Source organism: Hypanus sabinus, chromosome 12 (genome assembly GCF_030144855.1).
Source record: "Hypanus sabinus isolate sHypSab1 chromosome 12, sHypSab1.hap1, whole genome shotgun sequence".
NCBI lineage: Eukaryota > Metazoa > Chordata > Chondrichthyes > Myliobatiformes > Dasyatidae > Hypanus > Hypanus sabinus.
Window position 1 is genome coordinate 34824162 of NC_082717.1, and position 20284 is coordinate 34844445.

At 43.4% G+C, this 20284-nt stretch overlaps 1 protein-coding gene across 1 annotated transcript in view; it reads right to left on the reverse strand.

Moving 5' to 3' along the window:
* LOC132402764 (pleckstrin homology domain-containing family H member 2-like) overlaps positions 1 to 20284 on the reverse strand; it is a 141735-nt gene that overhangs the window by 11807 nt on the left and 109644 nt on the right. The window contains exons 27-28 of the mRNA XM_059985751.1: positions 19795 to 19924; positions 18252 to 18338 (exon numbers count right to left, since the gene is read on the reverse strand). Of these exons, the coding sequence (XP_059841734.1) occupies positions 18252 to 18338; positions 19795 to 19924 (217 nt within the window). The remainder of the gene's footprint in view (positions 1 to 18251; positions 18339 to 19794; positions 19925 to 20284) is intronic.

Sequence of the window (20284 nt, forward strand, 5' to 3'; positions counted from 1 at the left end):
TTTTCACTTGTGAATACTGAAGCAAAGTATTCACTTAGGACCTCCCCAACCTCCTCTGCTTCCAGGCACATGTTGCTCTCTTTATCCTTTAGCGGATAAAGGTGTTCTCGTCACCCTCCTATTCTTCACATATGAATAGAACGCCTTGGGTTCTCCTTAATCTTACATGCCAAGGCTTTCTCATGCCCCCTTCGAGCTCTCCTAAGTCCTTTCTTTAACTCCTTCCTGGCTACCCTATATTTCTCATAAGCCCCTCCTACTAAAATTGACAGAATTGACATACTTATCTAAAATATGACTGAGGTGACTGTGTTTCTCCGGGTGCTCTGTGCATGTGATAACCACATACATAGAACCCATTGGGCATGCAGTGATCTAAAATTCTTAAGAATCATAAAGAAGCATAGCACAGAAACAGGCCCTTTGGCCCATCTAGTCCATACTGAACCATTTAAACTGCCTACTCCAATCGACCTGTACTGGGACCATACCCCTACTATCCATGTACCTAAACAAACTTTTCTTAAACATTGAAATCAAGCTCACATGCACCTCATTCCACTCTCTCATGACCTTCTAAGTGAAGAAGTTTCCCCTATGTTCCCCTTAAATTGTTTACCTTTCACTGTTAACCCATGACCTCTGATTGTAGTCCCACTCAATCTCAGTGGAAAAAGCCTGCTTGCATTTACCCTATCTATACCCCTCAATGTTTTGTATACCTCTATCAAATGTTCTCTCAATCTTCTATGCTGCAAGGAATAAAGTCCTAACTTATTCAATCTTTCCAAATAATATCAGGTCTTCCAAACCTAGCAACATCCTTGTAAATTTTCTATGTACTCCTTCTTATTTATCAATCTTATTTATATCTTTACTGTGGGTAAGTGACCAAAACTGAATACAATACACCAAATTAGGCCTCACTAATATCTTATACAGCTTCAGCTTAACTTCTCAACTCCTGTACTCAATACATTGATTTATGAAGCCCCGTGAGTTAAAAGCTTTCTTTACGACCTGTGATCCCACTATCAACAAATCATGGACCTGTATTCCCAGGTCTCTTTGTTCTACCAGATCCCTCAGTCCTCTACCGTTCACTGTGTAAGACCTACCCTGGTTTTCCCACCAAAGTGCAACATGTCGCACTTGTCAAGTCAAGTGAAGTTTATTGCATTTAATTACATACATGTATATAGCATATATAATGTATATAGAAACGAGACAAAGTTCCTTCGAACCAGGGTGTGAAGCACATAACACAAGATAACAAGGATAAAATCTACAAATGAATCACATATAAATAACAAACTAAAATGCATTAATATTAAATATTGTAAGGTACGGAACAGATTAACCAGTGACACTTCGAATATGATGTGGTTGGGAGTTTTGATGCCTAATGGTCTGGGGGAAGAAACTGTTTCTCATCCTGACCGCTCTTGCTTTTATGCATCATAGTCTTCTGCCTGATGGCAAAAAGTCAAAGAGGATGCTGGATGGATGGGGAGGATCCTTAATAATACTAAGGACCTTGTGTATGCAGCACTCCTGATAAATGTCCCCAATGGATGGTAGAGACACGCCTATAATCCTCTCAGCTGTCCTCACTGTCCGTTGTCAGGGCTTCTGGTCCGATGCTCGACTGCTCCCATACCAGATGCAGATGAAACTTGTCAGGATGCTCTCAGTGGTGCTCCTGTAAAATGCAGTTAAGATGGGAGGTGGGAGCTTTGCTTGCCTCAATCTTTTCAAGAAGATTGCCTTCTTGTTCAGGGAGGTGATACCAAGGACCAGGTGAGGTCATCGTGATGTGAACCCCTAGGAACTTGGTGTACTGAACTTTCTCTATGGAGCAGCCACGTATTCGCAGAGGGGGATGGTTTGTCTGCACCTTTCTGAAGTCCATAATGATTTCCTTTGTCGTCTCCACATTAAGGCTTAGACCAATCTCACACCAATCCACCAGCCATTGCACATCTCTCTATTCTCTGTCTCATCATCGTTCTTTATCAGATCAACCACTGTTGTGTCATCTGCAACAGCATTTTGATCTGGTTCCTGCAACACAGACACACGTCAGCAGTGTGAGCAGCAGTGGGCTGAGCACACAGCCTTGGGGAGTGCCAGAGCTCAGCGTAATGGGATGAGAGACACTGCTGCCCACAAGAACTGACTGCAGCCTTACTGTATCCAGTATCCAATTGCCGAGGGAGGTGTTCAGACCCAACAAGGACAATTTCCCCACCAGTTTCTGGGGTACGATGGGGTTGAACGCATTAAATTGCATCTGTCATTTTTCAGTCCATTTTTCCAGCTCTGCAAGCCTTCCCTGCTGTCCATGACACCCCCAATATTTGTGGCATCCAGAAATTTGCTGATCCAGTTAACAATTATCATCCAGGTCATTGATATAGTTGACAAACAGCAATGGAACCAGCAATGATCCTTGCAGCACACTGCTAGTCACAAGATTAGTTAGGCATGACCTACCATGCACAAAGCCATGCTGATTATCCTAATCAGTCCACGTCTATCCAAATAATTAAATATTCGGTCCCTTAGAATGCCTTCCAATAACTTTTCAACAACTGACGTCAGACTCACTGCCCTATAATTTCCTGGTTTATGTTTAGAGCCTTTCTTAAACAGCGGAACAACATTGGCTATCCTCAATTCCTCTGGTACCTCTCCTGTCACTAAGGATGACTTTAATACCTCTGCTAGGGCCCTAGCAATTTCTGCACTTGCCTCCCATAGGATCCGAGGGAACACCTTTTCAGGCCCTGGGGACTTACCCACCCTGATTTGCCTCAGGACAGTAAACACCTCCTCCTCTGTAATCTGTACTGGGTCCATGAAATTGATGCCACTTTGCCTCACTTCTATAGAGTCTGTGTCAGTCTCCTGAGTAAATACAGATGCAAGTAATTTATTTAAGATCTCCCCCATCCCTTTTGGCTCCACACATAGATTACCATTCTGATCTTCTAGAGCAGGGGTCGGCAACGTTTACCACTAAAAGAGCCAATATGGACCCATTTCCCACAGAAAAGAAAACACTGGGAGCCACAAAATGAAATAACACTGCATACAACGGGGTTTTTTTGCCTTTATGCTATGTATAAACAAACTATAATGTGTTGCATTTTTGAAATTGATGAACTCCTGCAGAGAAAACGAAATTACATTTCTGCATGCAACAAAAACATTTTGAACTCCGAAAAAAAGACGTTGGGTTGAAGGTTACTACATAGGTAGCCTACCTTGGATCGAAGAATTAAAAGAAAGCGCGCACTGGCGGGTGTCAGGCATTGGCAGTGGTGATGTATATTAATAGCGATAAAAAACACGTTGTAGCGGTGTAGCGCTACACGCAGCGCTAAAATAAAGACTGCAGTCAAAGGTAACTTTATTCGAACTAAACAGCCTTGCTTTTAAGCCTCCCTCAACCCAGCCCCCATGGACGCAGATGCTGCAAAAGACGCGTACTCACAAACCCCCGTAGGCTATCTCCCTTAGCCGGAATGCTGGCTAATTGTGAGGAAATGTGTCGCCACACTTAGATTGTACAAGATCACCATAATCTTCAAATTTAGAATTACATTTCAAAAGCTAACAAACTAACATAAAATACATTTTAATTAAATACTGACCAATTATTTCCCAAAGCAACAGGGAGCCGCAGCACAGAGGTGAAAGAGCCACAAATGGCTCGGGAGCCGCAGGTTGCCGACCCCCGTTCTAGAGGATAAAATTTGTCCCTTGTAATCTTCTTGCTCTCAACATATTCATAGAATTCTACAGGATCCTCCTTCACCCAACTTCATGCCTTCTTTTAGCCCTCCTAATTTCTTACTTGCATTTGTTCTCTTATGGTTCAAGGGTTCTCTTGCATTTCTTATACTGCATTAGAATCTCATTTGCTCCTACCTGCCTATACCTGTTATGCACCTCCTATTTTCATTTAATCAGGGCCTCAATGTCTCTTGAAAACCAAGGTTCCCTACACTTGTTATCGTTAGATTTATTCTGACAGACACATACAAGCTTTGTACTCCCAAAATGTTTTTGTAGGCCTCCCACTTACCAGGTACAGCTTTGCTGGAAAGCAGCCTGTCCCAATCTACGTTTGCAAGATCACTTCTGATGCCATCAAAATTGGCCTTTCTCCAATTTAGAATCTCAACTCAAGGACCAGACCTATGTCTTTGCATATTTACTTTAAACCTAATGCCATTGTGCTCACAAGATGCAAATTGTTCTTCTATACAAAATTCTGTCACTTGCCTTGTCTCAATTGCCTAATAGCAGATCCAGTATGGCACACTCTCTCATTAAAGAAGCTTTTGACAAATTCTATCCCATCTAATCCTTTGACTGTAAGAGAGTCCCAATCAATATCTATATGTTTTGTTGTAATTTTGACCTATGAAATCATCGTTGTAAAATGATGCTTTTTGTTAAGTTTGTACTGACCGAAATAAATAAATTCCATTCATTCAAAAATATGTGGAAAATTAAAATAATCTACTATAACAACCTTATGTTTCTTGCAACAGTCTGCAATCTCTCCTCTAAGTCCCTAGGACTTGGGTGGTCTGTAATACAGTCCCATTAACAAGGTTACCCTTCTTAATTCTCAGTTATTTCTCATAACTTCCTGCTATGCAAGCTGTCCTGTCTAAGACCGGAAGAAGCTGCAGAAGATTGTGAACACAGCCCAGCACATCACACAAACCTTCGACTCACTTTACACCGCACGCTGTCGGAGCAGTGCTGCCAGGATAATCAAGGACACGACCCACCCAGCCAACACACTTTTTGTCCCTTTTCCCTCCTGCAGAAGGTTCAGGAGTTTGAAGACTCGTACAGCCAGATTTGGGAACAGCTTCTTTCCAACTGTGATAAGACTGCTGAATGGATCCTGGCCCGGATCCGGGCCGTACCTACCAAATATCTGGACCTGTCTCTCGGTTTTTTTTGCACTACCTTACTCTCCCTTTTCTAGATTCTATTTATGATATATCATTTAAATTTTTATTATATTTACTATTGATTTGTACTCCAGGGAGCACGAAGCACAGAATCAAATATTGCTGTGATAATTGTACACTCTAGTATTAATTGTTCAGCAACAATAAAGTAATAAAGTAATAAAGTAATAATGCCTGGATGAGTTCTCCAGTCTATCCTGATGGAGCACTGCTGTGACATTTTCTGTGACTAGCAACACTACCCCTCCTCTTTAGATCTCTCCCACTCTGTTACACTTATAACAAAGGGAACTGGGAATATTGAGCTGCCAGTCCTGCCCCTCCTACAACTAAGTCTTACTAATGGTTACAAAATCATAATACCAGTTGTTGATCCAGGCCCTGAGCTCATCCACCTTTCCTATGATACTTCTTGCATTGGAATATACGCAGCTCAGGACACTAGTCACACCATGCTCAACCCTTTTGATTCCTGACTTTGTCTAAGGTCTTACCAACATCCGTCTTCACAACCATTCCACTAACTCTTCTGGCACTCTGGTTCCCATTCCCCTGCAACTCTAGTTTAAACTCCACCATGCCACATTAACAAACCTTACCACTAGAATATTAGACTCACTCCAGTTCAGGTGAAAACCACCTCTTCCGTACAGGTCCCACCTTCTCTGGAAGACTTCTCAATGATGCAAAAATCTTATGCCTTCCTTCCTACACCAGCTTCTTAGTCATGTGTTAAACTGTATAAACTTCCTAGTTCTGGCCTCACTAGCACATGACATGGGTAGCAATCCTGTGATCACAACCCTGGAGGTCTTGCTCTTCAACTTAGCATCTAACCTCCTGAACTCCCTTTGTAGAACCTTGTCACTCAGCCTACCCATGTCATTGGTACATGGACCACGACCTCTGGCTACTTGCCTTCCCACTTGAGAAAGCTGAGGACTCGATCTGAGTTGTCCCGGACTCTGGTACCCGGGATGCAACATACATCTGGGAATCTCATCCTTGCCCACAGAATCCCCTTTCTGTTCACCTAACTAATGAATTCCCCTATCACCACAGCAAACATCTTCTCCCCCCACCCACTTCCCTTCTGAGTCACAGAGCCGGACTCAGTGCTAGAGACCCAACTGCTGTGACTTTCCTCTGCTAGGTCATTCCCCCCAACAGTATCCTGTTGTTGAGGCGGATGGCCACAGGGGTACTCTGCACTGGCTCCTTAAACCCTTTCCCTTTATTGACTGTAACCTAGTTTCCTGTGTCCTGCACTTCGGGTGTAACTGCCTTTCTATCTGTCACCACTTCAGCCTCCCGAGTGATCTGGAGTTTATCCAGTTCCAGCTCCAGCTCCTTAATACGGTTTGTTAGAAGCTGCAGCTGCATGCACTTCCTACAAGTGTAGCTGTCAGGGACACTGGAGGTTTCCGTGCCTTCCTACATCCCGCAAAAGGAGCATTTCACTGTCTTGCCTGGCATTCCTACTGTCCTAACTGAGCAAACGTAAAGAACATGGGGATAAAAACCCTCTAACTACAGTGTTTTGATTTTGCTTTCTCCAACTGAAGTCTCAAAACCTCCACTCAGACTCTGTCCACTCTGACGCTTGCCAGTGCATTACTTTAATTTGTTCTTGATAATGAATCTCAAATGCTGATTGGTCTTGGTCACAGGTAAAAGCTCCTCTGGATATTCTAGGCTGGTAAATGAAGCAAACTACCTACATAACTAAAGAATCAGATTTGCTTTTGAAATACATAAAGGCCACCCTGCAAATCTAATGCGTCATGGTGACAAATGCGTCTATCTGTTTACAGAAGGATTTTGCTTTCAGTATTTTACTTTTTAGGTAGAACTCTCCTGTCCTTATCCCTGCTACTGCCTTCTCTCATAGCCATTCTATCCTTCGATACCTCTAGTTGCCCAGAAATCCACACCTTATCTGTGCTCCTTTTTTATCTCCTTTTCTTCCACTCACAGCCCATGCTCAACTTCTCCTTTCACTGCAAACTGTCACTAACCTGAAAGGGCTTTATCCATATTCTAGGTTCCAATAATCTCAGTGGTTTCTGACCCACATCAGAGAGTCTATGAGTTAGCCAGCATTGATATGGGTCCTTAGGCCTATCATGCTGGAGGTGCCTATTGCACCTAACAATAATCCCATTTACACTAATTAGAATCAAACCTTCCTATGCCTTGGATAATCCAGTGCATATCTAAATGCTTCTTAAATGCGTATTCCATGTGTATGAAATAATATTTATAATGTATTGTAGCGATGTGCTACACACAGCGCTGAAATAACGACATGCAGTCAGTAAGTCATTTCGAGAATAGTTTATTCAAACTTCGCGGCGCTGGCATTTAATCCCTAGTGCCTGCCCTCTCTGGGTGGAAATGACGTCAGAGGTGCATTACCAAAGTCTCCCCCCACGCGCTGGCTATTTGTGAGCCGGTTCGCCTGCGCAGTAAGTGGGTCGCCACATAACCCATCCCCCCAGAACTGGCAATACACACCCCAATGTCCACAGTCTGGATCAGCCTCTGTTTGGGAGGACTGCTTCTGTGCCGCGGTGCCTGAACCTCGACCGGCTGCGCCAAGTCCACATGGGCTGGTTTGAGTCGGTCCACCTTGAAAACCTCCTCTTTTCCCCCAGTGTTCAGAATGTACGTGGACCCGTTGTTGATCGCCTTGAATGGCCCCTCGTACGGCCGCTGTAGCGGTGCCCGGTGTCTGCCCCTTCGTACAAACACAAACTTACAGTTCTGCAGGTCTTTGGGTACATGGGTCGGGGTTGTTCCATGCTGTGAAGTTGGTACGGGGGCCAGGTTGCCGAGCCTTTCACGTAGCCTGTCCAGGACTGTTGTGTGTTCTTCCTCTTGCTCCCTTGGGGCTGGTATGAACTCTCCCAGGACGGCCAGGGGCGTGCTGTACACCAACTTGGCCGACGAAGCATGCAGATCCTCTTTGGGCGCTGTGCGAATTCCAAGCAGGACCCAGGGAAGCTCGTCCACCCAGTTAGGTCCTCTTCGGCGGGCCATGAGAGCCGACTTCAAGTGACGGTGGAAGTGTTCCACTAGTCCGTTCGACTGTGGGTGGTAGGCAGTGGTGTGGTGTAGCTGCATTCCCAAAAGGCTGGCCACAGCTGACCACAAGCTGGAGGTGAACTGGGCACCTCTGTCGGAGGTAATGTGGGACGGTACCCTGAAGCGTGCTACCCAGGTTGCGATTAGTGCTCGGGCACAGGAATCGGCAGATGTATCGGTGAGCGGGACCGCCTCTGGCCACCTTGTGAACCGGTCTACCATAGTTAGGAGGTACCGCGCTCCTCGGGACACTGGTAGGGGGCCCACAATATCCACATGAATATGGTCGAACCTCCTGTGGGTGGGTTTGAACTGCTGCAGTGGGGCTTTAGTGTGCCGCTGCACCTTGGCTGTTTGACACTGCGCGCACGTTCTGGCCCATTCACTGACCTGCTTGCGAAGTCCGTGCCATGTGAACTTGCTGGAGACCAGCCGGACAGTTATCCTGATAGATGGGTGCACCAAACCGTGTATGGAGTCGAAAACACGCCGCCTCCAGGCTGCCGGGACGATGGGGCGAGTTTGGCCGGTAGCCACGTCACACAGGAGAGTCCTATCACCTGGGCCTACAAGAAAGTCCTGCAGCTGCAAACCCGACACTGCGGTCCTGTAGCTGGGCATCTCGTCGTCTGCCTGCTGCGCCTCTGCCAGTGCTGCGTAATCCACCCCCAGGGACAGTGCCTGGACAGCTGGTCTAATCAGTGCGTCCGCCACGACATTGTCCTTTCCCGAGACATGTTGGATGTCCGTTGTGTACTCGGAGATGTAGGACAGATGTCGCTGCTGGCGAGCCGACCAGAGATTGGACACCTTCGTGAATGTGAAGGTCAACGGTTTGTGGTCCGTGAACGCGGTGAACGGCCTGCCTTCTAAGAAGTACCTGAAATGCCGGATTGCCAGGTACAGTGCCAACAGCTCCTGGTCGAAAGCACTGTACTTGAGTTTGGGCGGTCGTAGGTGCTTGCTGAAGAAAGCCAGGGGTTGCCTGCGCCCCTCGATGAGCTGCTCCAGCACCCCACTGACTGCTGTGTCGGATGCATCCACCGTGAGGGCAGTCGGAACATCCGTTCTGGGGTGCACCAGCATCATGGCATCTGCCAAGGCTTCCTTGGCTTTAATGAAAGTGGCCACGGCCTCCTCGTCCAAAGTAATGTCCTTGCCTTTACCTGACATCAGGGTGCACAAAGGGCGACTGATACGGGCTGCTGAGGGGAGGAAACGGTGGTTGAAGTTCACCATACCAACAAACTCCTGCAGGCCTTTGACTGTGTTGGGCCGGGCAAAGTGGCGGATCGCGTCTACCTTGGCGGGCAGAGGTGTTGCCCCAACTTTGGTAATCCTGTGGCCCAGGAAGTCGATGGTATCAAGACTGAACTGGCATTTGGCTGGGTTGATCGTGAGGCCGAAATCACTCAGGCCGGAGTAGAGCTGGCGGAGGTGGGACAGATACTCCTGACGACAACTGCTGGCTATGAGGATGTCGTCCAAATAGATGAACGCAAAGTCCAGGTCACGTCCCAACCACCGCGTCCATTAGCCGCTGAAATGTTTGTGCGGCATTCTTCAGGCTGAATGGCATTTGGTGGAACTTGAACAGGCTGAACGGGGTGATGAGTGCTGTTTTGGGGATGTCTTCAGGGTGCACCGGGATTTGATGGTATCCCCGGACGAGGTCTACTTTGGAAAAGATTCTTGCCCCATGCAGGTTTGCTGCAAAGTCCTGTATCTGCAGCACGGGGTAGCGGTCTGGAGTGGTAGCCTCGTTCAGTCTGCGGTAGTCGCCGCATGGTCTCCAACTCCCGGCTGCTTTGGGGACCATGTGCAGTGGGGAGGCCCATGGGCTGTCGGACCTCCATACGATCCCCAATTCCTCCATCCTCTTGAACTCCTCCTTCGCCAGGCGGAGCTTTTCCGGGGGGAGCCTTCGTGCGCGGGCGTGGAGGGGTGGTCCCTGGGTCGGAATGTGGCGCTGTACCCCGCGTCTGGGCATGGCTGCCTTGAACTGCGGTGCCAGAATCGATGGAAGGTCCGCCAGGATTCTGGTGAATTTGTTGTCCGACAGCGTGATGGAGTCCAGGTGTGGGGCCGGCAACTTGGCTTCACCCAGGGAGAACGTCTGGAAAGTTTCCGCATGTACTAGTCTTTTCCCTTGCAAGTCGACCAGCAGGCTGTGAGCTCGCAAGAAGTCTGCCCCCAGGAGTGGTTGGGCCACGGCGGCCAGTGTGAAGTCCCACGTGAACCGGCTGGCACTGAACTGCAGCTGCACTGTGCGGGTGCCGTAGGTTCATATTGTGCTGCCGTTTGCGGCCCTCAGGGTGGGTCTTGGCTTCCTGTTGCAGGTGTTGTACCCCGTTGGGGGCAAGACGCTGATCTCCACTCCAGTGTCGACCAAGAAGTGGCGTACCGACTGTTTGTCCCAGACGTACAGGAGGCTGTCCCAGTGGCCAGCCGCCATAGTCTTTAGCGGCAGCTGGCCCTGGCCCTTGCAGGGTGGGCAACAACAGCGGGCTCTTGTGCCCCGCTGCTGGTGGTAGAAACACCACTGTTCACAGGCCTCCTCACTCCTGCCTTTGTGTTGTGTGCGCCCCTCTACCGGGCCTGGTCTGGTCTGCTGTTGGGCGCGTGGCCTGGTAATCTGACTGACGGACCCCATTCTCTCCCTCTTGGCTTTCCACAGCACGTCTGCCCGGGCTGCCACCTTCCGGGGGTTGCTGAAATCTGCGTCGGCCAGCAGCAGATGTATGTCCTTGGGCAGCTGCTCTAGGAACGCTTGCTCAAACATGAGGCAGGGCTTGTGTCCGTCAGCCAGGGACAGCATCTCGTTCATCAATGCTGATGGCAGTCTGTCTCCCAAACTGTTCAGGTGAAGCAGACGGGCACCCCGCTCACCCCATGAGAGGCCAAAGGTCCCAATGAGCAGCGCTTTGAATGCTTCATATTTGCCTTCTTCCAGGGGCGACTGTATGAAATCCGCAACCTGGGCGGCCGTCTCCTGGTCAAGGGCGCTCACCACGTGGTAGTAATGCCATGGAATCAGAGAATGTCTGCTGAATCTGGAACTGGGCTTCCGCTTGGCTAAACCAAGCGAAACTGCGTGAACAGATGAGGAGTCGGTCACCTTTGGTCCAAGTCCCGTTTGGACCATCGGGGTCACCAATGTAGCGATGTGCTACACACAGTGCTGAAATAACGACACGCAGTTGGTAAGTCGTTTCGAGACTAGTGTTACGTACCCGTGACATGTGACAGTGGTGTACTTGTCACGTGACAGGTGTTGAAGCTATACTGGACTTGAGGTAATGGTCTTGTGATGGTGGAGTGACGTCATTTTCCCATCAGTACAGGTCATGTGACAGGTTTTTTTTTACAGGGTATAAAAGGAGGACCCCTCCCTGTGAGGAGGGGCAGTTCGTGGCTGGATTTGCCATGTTGACTTCATGCCACTGCGTGATTTAATATCATGACGCAGTTTAGTTGAAAGATGAGGTTTTATTTAATGCCTAAAGATTACAAGGTCATTGCCAGCAGTTTCTGTATAATACTGCTAGTTGAGAATCAGTGGAGAGTGAAGATCGGAGTTCGGGAGTTAAAATATCGAGGGAAGTCGATTTCGACGGTGAAACAGGTTTGACCTTGTTTGATCCTTATTCGGAAGGAATTCATTGACTGTGCTCGTGTTAATCCCTGTGAATAGCAGAAAGGATTGGGAATAGTTTTGTAAAGGAAAGGTCAGTGTCTTTAAGCCGTTACATTTCACCTTCGTAAATTCTTTGTGGGAAAAGTTTGATTTGGAATTGCAACAAGATGACGTGAAAGAGAATTTAAATCGTTTAAAAAGTCTCTCCCTTTAATGGACTGTAAGCATTTTGAACTTTTGCAATACATCGCTTTAAGAACTGTTTATCCTTCATTGCTTTAAGAACTGTTTAAGCTGCCGCACAGCAGCTGATTTCCGGTTACGTTAGTGATTTGTTTACTTTTGGGGGGTTTGTTTTCAGTGTTTAATAAACGTGTTATTTGTTATAAAAACCCCTGCCTCACCCATATATTTATTGTTGCTTGAATCCATAACATAAATATGGGGGCTCGTCCGAGATAGATCATTTGAGTTTAAGTGCTTGTTAAATTTTGAATCGGTGTTTCGGAAAAGAGGAATACTTGATTCTTTTGTTTGATTAGCTTGTGAGTGGTATTCGGCAACAATGAATATTGATGAGTTTCTGGCTTCGCCAGGCGCGGAGTTGTTAGCGAAGGCGAAAATAACTGAGGTGTCTGAGATAGCTAGTAGATTGCAACTTAAAGGTATTTTGAAGATTACATCAAAGGCTCTAATACAGAGAAAAATCGCGTCACATTATGTGGATTCGGGTGATTTTGATGAATCGATTTTAGAATCATTTCCAATAAGTAATATAGAGATGCAGTTGCTAATCAAACAAATGAAGTTGGAACAAAGTAAAGCAGAATTGGAGCGTTGTAGGTTAGAAGCTGATAAGAAAAAAGGGAATTTGAAAAAGCGATGACGGAATTAAGGTCTGGGAATCAGTCTTCTGGTTCTAGAAAACCATTTGTTGCTAGTCAAGAAATTGAATTGGTCCCTCCATTTAGTGAAACAGAAGTGGAAAGATATTTCCAACATTTTGAAACGATTGCTCAGATTTCAGAGTGGCCGAAAGATAAATGGTCAGTGTTGTTACAGAGTGTAATTAAAGGTAAAGCACAACAAGTTTATACAGCTTTAACTGCTGTGCAAGCACTTGATTATGATATTGTGAAAAAGCATATTTTAAAAGCATATGAATTGGTCCCAGAAGCGTGTAGAGAAAGATTCAGAAGTTTGAAGAAGTCTGTGGAAAAAACTTATGTGGAATTTGCCTATGATAAAGCTGTGTGTTTTGAGAGATGGGTTTCTTCTAAGAATGTAAATGGGGACTATGATACATTGAAAGCGCTGATTTTAATGGAGGAATTTATAAGAAGCATCCCTGTTGAAGTAAAGACCTACTTAAATGAGAGGGATACTGATACATTGCAGGACTGTGCAAGATTAGCTGATGAGTATGTTTTAATCCATAAGAATAAATTTCCTCAGGGCAGAATTTTTAAGAGGAAAAATAACACGGAGACTCAAGGTAAATCAGAAATTAAATCAGAAGTTAATGAGAAAGGTAAGGAGGAAGGAGAACCTGTGAAGGAAAGACGGTTTGGTCTTATTTGTAACTATTGTAAGGAACCTGGCCATGTAATAGCTAACTGTTTCAGATTGAAAAAGAAAGAGAAGGAAACAGTTCCAGATGCTTGTGTGCAACATACTGAAGCACCTGTAAAATTATAGGGTTCGATAAACACAAATGAGGTTTTGTTAGAGTCTGACCAAGTTAAAAAGGGTTATGATCATTTTATAACTGAAGGGTTTGTATCCTTGAAAGAAGGATCTACTCTGGTGCCAATAAAAATCCTTAGGGATACTGGAGCTTCTCAATCGCTGATGTTAGACAGTGGATTGAAGTTTAATGAAGAGTCTGATACTGGTGAGGTAAAGTATATAAGAGGTGTTGGGAGTGATTTTATGCCTGTACATTTGCATAAAGTAAATTTAAAGTCAGGGTTAGTTACAGGATTTGTTAAAGTAGGATTACAGCCTAGCTTACCTGTGAAGGATATTTCTTTATTGTTAGGTAATGACTTGGCGGGTGGACAAGTTTTTCCTGAAGTGCATTTGACAATGGAGTCAGAGGAACCAGAGATGAATTCTAACACAGATTCTTCCTGTGTTGTGACTAGAGCTTTGGCTAAAAAGATTGATGTGCAGAATGATGTTGTTACTCATGACTGTTCAACTCAGGATTCGAGTTTTGAGGATGTGTCAGAGACTTTCTTACCTTCGTTGTTTGAACAAGATTCTTGGAGTAAGTCTGACTATGAAGATTTATCTCTGTCTTGGAAGGAGATGATAGCAGAGCAGAATAGAGACCCTGAGATTCTAAAATTAAGAGAACAAGCTCTACTAGATAGTGAAATTGAGAAGGTGCCAGCAGTATATTACTTGGCAAAAGGAGTGTTGATGAGGAAGTGGAGATCGCCTACAATTCCTGCAAGTGAGGAATGGAATATTGTTTACCAGGTAGTTGTCCCTAAAGTTTATCGAAATGAGATTTTGACTTTAGCTCATAGTGTGCCTTTAGGTGGACATCAAGGGGTAAGGAAAACTGTGCACAAGATTTTAAAACATTTTTACTGGCCTGGTCTAAGAAAAGATGTGGCGATGTTTTGTAAAATGTGCCCTACTTGTCAAATTGTGGGTAAACCAAATCAAGTTACACCAGTGGCTCCATTACAACCTATTCCAGCATTTGGTGAACTATTTTCTAAAGTTATTATAGATTGTGTTGGTCCATTACCAAAGACAAGAACTGGTTATCAGTACTTGTTGACTATTATGTGTACTTCGTCTAGGTTTCCAGAGGCAGTACCACTTAGGAATATAACAGCTAAAACTGTGACAAAGGCTCTTATACAATTCTTTACTTATTTTGGATTACCTAAGGAAATACAAACTGATCAAGGCAGTAATTTTATGTCTGGATTGTTTCAATGGATAGTTTATAAATTGGGAGCTAAGCAAATCACTTCGTCTGCATACCATCCAGAGTCGCAAGGTGCCTTGGAGAGTTTTCATTCTACCCTCAAGAATATGATTAGGACATATTGTGTGGAAAATGAAAGTGATTGGGATGAGGGTATAAACTTACTTTTATTTGCAGTAAGGGAATCGGTACAAGAATCTTTAGGTTTCAGTCCATTTGAACTTGTATTTGGGCATAGAGTTAGAGGACCTTTAGCTTTATTAAAAGAACAGTGGATTAGTAAGGAAATACACACTAATTTGTTGGACTATGTTTTGAAATTTAAGGACAGGTTACATAAAGCTTGTAGCTTAGCCAAGGAAAATTTAAAATTGGCTCAGGAGAAAATGAAAACTTGGTATGATAAAGAAGCTAGAATGAGGATGTTTAAGCCTGGAGATAAGATGTTGGTTCTTTTCCCAGTGCAAACAAATCCTTTACAAGTTAGATTTCATGGTCCTTATGAAATTGTGTCTAAATTCAATGATGTGGATTACGTGATAAAAACTCCAGATCGTAGAAGGTCAACACAACTTTGCCATATAAATATGATAAAACCATATTTTGAGAAACAATCTGATACTGTGACTGTTGTGGTTAATGATAATGAGTTTGATTTAACTAGGAACATGATAGATGATTCATCTGAATTTCATTCTAAATCCAACATTGTTTCTGTTAGGTTACCAAATTCAACCATTCTGGAAAATATTGATGAGAAATTAGCACATTTACAGCTAGAGCAGAAACAGCAGATGAAGGAATTTATTTTTAAATATAAGGATTTGTTTCCAGATGTTCCGAGAAGGACTATTATAGCTTCACATGATGTAGATGTTGGAGATGCCAAACCTATTAAACAACACCCATATAGGATGAACATAGAAAAATGTGAACTTGCTGAGAAAGAAATTAAATATGTTAGAGAATAATATTATTAAACCTTCTAACTCGAATTGGAGTTCACCCTGTGTTATGGTGCCAAAACCAGACGGTAGTATTAGGTTTTGTATGGACTATAGGAAGGTGAATGCTGTAACAAAAACAGATGCATATCCAATTCCTAGAGTAGATGACTGTGTAGATAAAGTTGGAAAAGCAAAGTTCCTTACAAAGATTGATTTATTGAAAGGGTATTGGTGTGTTCCATTAACGGACAGAGGTAGAGAGATTTCTGCATTTGTAACTCCATCTGGGCTATATGAATATAATGTTCTTCCATTTGGGATGAAGAATGCCTCCAGGTACTTTCCAGAGGATGATTAACTCTGTGATTCAGGGATTGGAAGATACTGATGCTTATATTGATGATTTAGTGACAGGAAATGATACTTGGGAAGCACACATTATTGAGGTGGAGAAATTGTTTGAAAGGCTTTCAAAAGCTAACTTAACTATTAATTTAGCTAAGAGTGAATTTGGACATGCCACTGTGACTTACCGTGGTTATGTTGTGGGTCAAGGTAAGGGAGCTCCTGTTCAGGCAAAAGTTCGGGCAATTTAAGAGATTCCCACTCCAAAGGGGGAAAAAAAACACTCAGAAGATTCTTGGGAATGGTAGGATTTTATTGAAAATTTTTTAAGAATTTTGCTAATGTTGCCCTTCCATTAACTAACCTTTTGCAGAAGGATGTGAAGTTTGTGTGGACAGTGCCTTGTCAAGAAGCATTTGAAAAATTGAAAACAATGATATGTCAACAACCTGTGCTCAAGGCACCTGATTTTGAAAAACCTTTTTCATTAGCTGTAGATGCTAGTGATGAGGCTGCAGGAACAGTATTAATGCAAAGGAATGAAGGGGATGAGGTTGATCATCCAATAGCTTACTTTTCTAAGAAATTTAATAAGCATCAAAAAAACTATTTGACAATAGAGAAGGAATTGTTATCTCGTTTTAGCTTTAGAATATTTTGAGGTATATGTTGGTACAACTAAAAAACCACTTATTGTTTACACTGATCATAATCCATTAGTGTTTCTGAGTAAAATGAAAAACAAAAACAGAAGATTATTAAATTGGAGTTTGATGTTACAAGAGTACAATATTGTGATAACTCATATTAAAGGTAAAGATAATGTGGTTGCTGATTGTCTATCTTGATGTTGAAAGTACGATGTAATTTTTTTATGGTGGTTTTTTTTACAATTGTAACACTCCTACTGTATTGTGAGTTGTAAGATGTTATATGCTGATACTGTATTGTATATTGTGTATGTTATAAAATTTATACATTTGTTTTTCTTGTAAATAATTGTTAAAATTTTGGTTCTTGACAGACAATTTTTTTTTGGAGGGAGGTGTTACGTATCCGTGACACGTGACAGTGGTGTACTTGTCACATGACAGGTGTTGAAGCTATACTGGACTTGAGGTAATGGTCTTGTGATGGTGGAGTGATGCCATTTTCCCCACCAGTAGAGGTCAAGTGACAGGTTTTTATAACAGGGTATAAAAGGAGGACCCCTCCCTGTGAGGAGGGGCAGTTCGTGGCTGGATTTGCCATGTTGACTTCATGCCACTGCGTGATTTAATATCATGACGCAGTTTAGTTGAAAGATGAGGTTTTATTTAATGCCTAAAGATTAAAAGGTCATTGCCAGCAGTTTCTTTATAATACTGCTAGTTGAGAATCAGTGGAGAGTGAGGATCGGAGTTTGGGAGTTAAAAGATCCAGGAAAGTCGATTTTGACGGTGAAACAGGTTTGACCTTGTTTGATCCTCATTCGGAAGGAATTCGTTGACTGTGCCCGTGTTAATCCCTGTGAATAGCAGAAAGGATTGGGAACAGTTTTGTAAAGGAAAGGTCAGTGCCCTTAAGCCGTTACATTTCACCTTCGTAAATTCTTCGTGGGAAAGGTTCGATTTGGAATTGCAACAAGACGACGTGAAAGAGAATTTAAATCGTTTAAAAAGTCTCTCCCTTTAATGGACTGCAAGCATTTTGAACTTTTGCAATACATCGCTTTAAGAACTGTTTAAGCTGCCGCTCTGCAGCTGATTTCCGGTTGCGTTAGTGATTTGTTTACTTTTGGGGGGTTTGTTTTCAGTGTTTAATAAACATGTTATTTGTTATAAAAACCCCTGCCTCCCTCATATATTTATTGTTGCTTGAATCCGTAACACTAGTTTATTCAAACTTTGCGGCGCTGGCATTTAATACCCAGCGCCCGCCCTCTCTGGGCGGAAATGCCATCAGAGGTGCATTACCAAAGTCTCCCCTGCATGCTGGCTATTTGTGAGCCGGTTCGCCTGCGCAGAAAGTGGGTCGCCACAGTATTACATTTTGTACCACTTAGATTGTTTAGTTATTTTCTTGTGAATGTTGTGTATCTAATACTATGTGCCTGTGATGCTACTGCAAGTACATTTTTCACTGGAATTGTACATTGGACATGTACTCATGCACAGGACAATAGACTTGGCTTCAACTTGACTTAATGTAAATGGGAAAAATGCCTCTTTGGTTGAACAGCATCATTCTGAATGTTAAATAGTGGCAAATGTGTAATCATAATATGCAAAGGTGATCAGCCTTACCATTGAGCTGTATTCCAGTACACTAATGCCAGTCTCATTCACAGCCAACCATACAGGTGCAGTATCAGATAGTGGTGGGACTATAGGCTGCATAACAGAAATAAAAGGTGAATGATGATATATAATTACACTCAGAAAATCCATGATAAATTGAAAGTACTTTTTAAAGAAGTTCTGGAAATATATGCACTCCTGAATATTGTTAATATTATAGATGGTGAAGCTAATTGTGTTTAATAATAATTTAACCACCTTCTTAATCATCCTTTGAATTCCAATGGCTTATCACAATTGCCAGTGCTATGAATTGGAATCCTCTTCTCTCCAATAAAAAATATGTTCTCTCCTTAGGAAATTAACTAGCTCATTATTGTTTAAAGTAAAATTAGTATTTAAGGTTCATTTAATAAATGGCTATGCTTAGTTCATGGAAATGTCATTGAAATTCTGTCATACAAATATTTAAAATGGATATTTACAGCTTAAAATGACCTTAAACTAGAGTAGACCAATACTATGCATAATTCTGGGAGTATTACCCCTCAATATGAAATTCACCTTCAGATTTCTGGCAAGATTTTCATTTGAATGAACACCATTCTTTGCAGCATCACACTCAAGAAATACATTGATGGTGTCCAACATAATATTTATAATCTCACAGGACCAAAGGATCCCAGTTTTTGTATACTCACAGCACAACGAACTGTGACAAGTGATTTAAATTGCAAGCTCATACATTTACTTGGAATGCTTTGCCCATGGAGGTCAAGGTTACTGTCTCTCTCAGCTTCCTAGCCTCCAGACATTTCCATGTTGCTGCAGCTGATCTTTCCCACATCTTAGTTTGTTGCTCACTGTTAAATTTGTAGGATCACATAGCTGAAGGACAGAGCACTTATCTACTTCAGCTTACAGGATTCTCCCAAAGACCACAAGTAAAAGACTACACAGATGTAGTACCACCTTTGCTGAATCTTTCTGATAGGAGAGGAGAGTGGACCTTCGGAGAAAAGGGAAGGAAAAGGGGCACCAGGGAGACGTGATAGGCAGGTGAAGAGAAGTGGAGATTTGAGAGGAACCAGAGTGGGGGATAGAACAAGAGGTGGGGGGGGGGGGGAAACAAAAAAAAAAATACTGGAAGATAGTGAAATCCACTTCATGCCATCAAATTGGAGGTTTACACATATGGAATATGAGGCGTTGCTTCTCCACCCTGAGAGTGGCCTCATCATGACAGGAGAGGAGGCCATTGACTGATATGTCTGATTTGGAAAGGAGTTAGGAATTAAAACGGGACATTGGGAAATCTTGCTTTCTGCCGATCAAGCAAAGGTGCCTGACAAAGCGGTTCCTGAATTTATCTTGTGTCTCACCAATCTAGAGGGAGCTGCACTGGGATCTCCGAGTACAGTTGACGACAATTTTGCCCTGTAAAATCTTACCCACGACCACGACACCAGTTTTATGTGACTTTTAATATAGCGCAATGTTAACATGAAATTCACATAAAGGATCAAAGCTACATAAAAGTCAACAATACCTTTGTAGCAAACAGCTTTCCTCCAAAAAACGGCCATTTCTTAGCTACAGCTAAGTAAATACGTATGCAGTCAGCAGCAACACGACCCCGGAGAGCCATCCATTTAGTAGAAAGTCGCTGATGTAGTTGTCTGAAAGAAACACACCGGCAATCAGGAACTTCTGCTGTATGTGCCTGCCAAACTGGTTTTTGAAAAATGCTTACTTTGAAATGTTATCTGTGAATTTTAATTAAGCACTCAAAATGAATAAAATTATCACATTCTTTCAACAAGGAAAGAGCTGCATAAGGATACAAATGTACAGTAAAATTGTGAGTGACACATGCACAATGCTGGAGGAACTCAGCAAGACAGGCAGCAGCTATGGAAAAGAGTAAAGAGAAAATGTTTCGGGTTGAGACCCTTCATCAGGACTGGAGAAGAATATGAGGTCAGAGTAAGAAGGTGGGGGAAGAGAGGAAGAAGTACAGGGTGGTAGGTGAAGCAGGA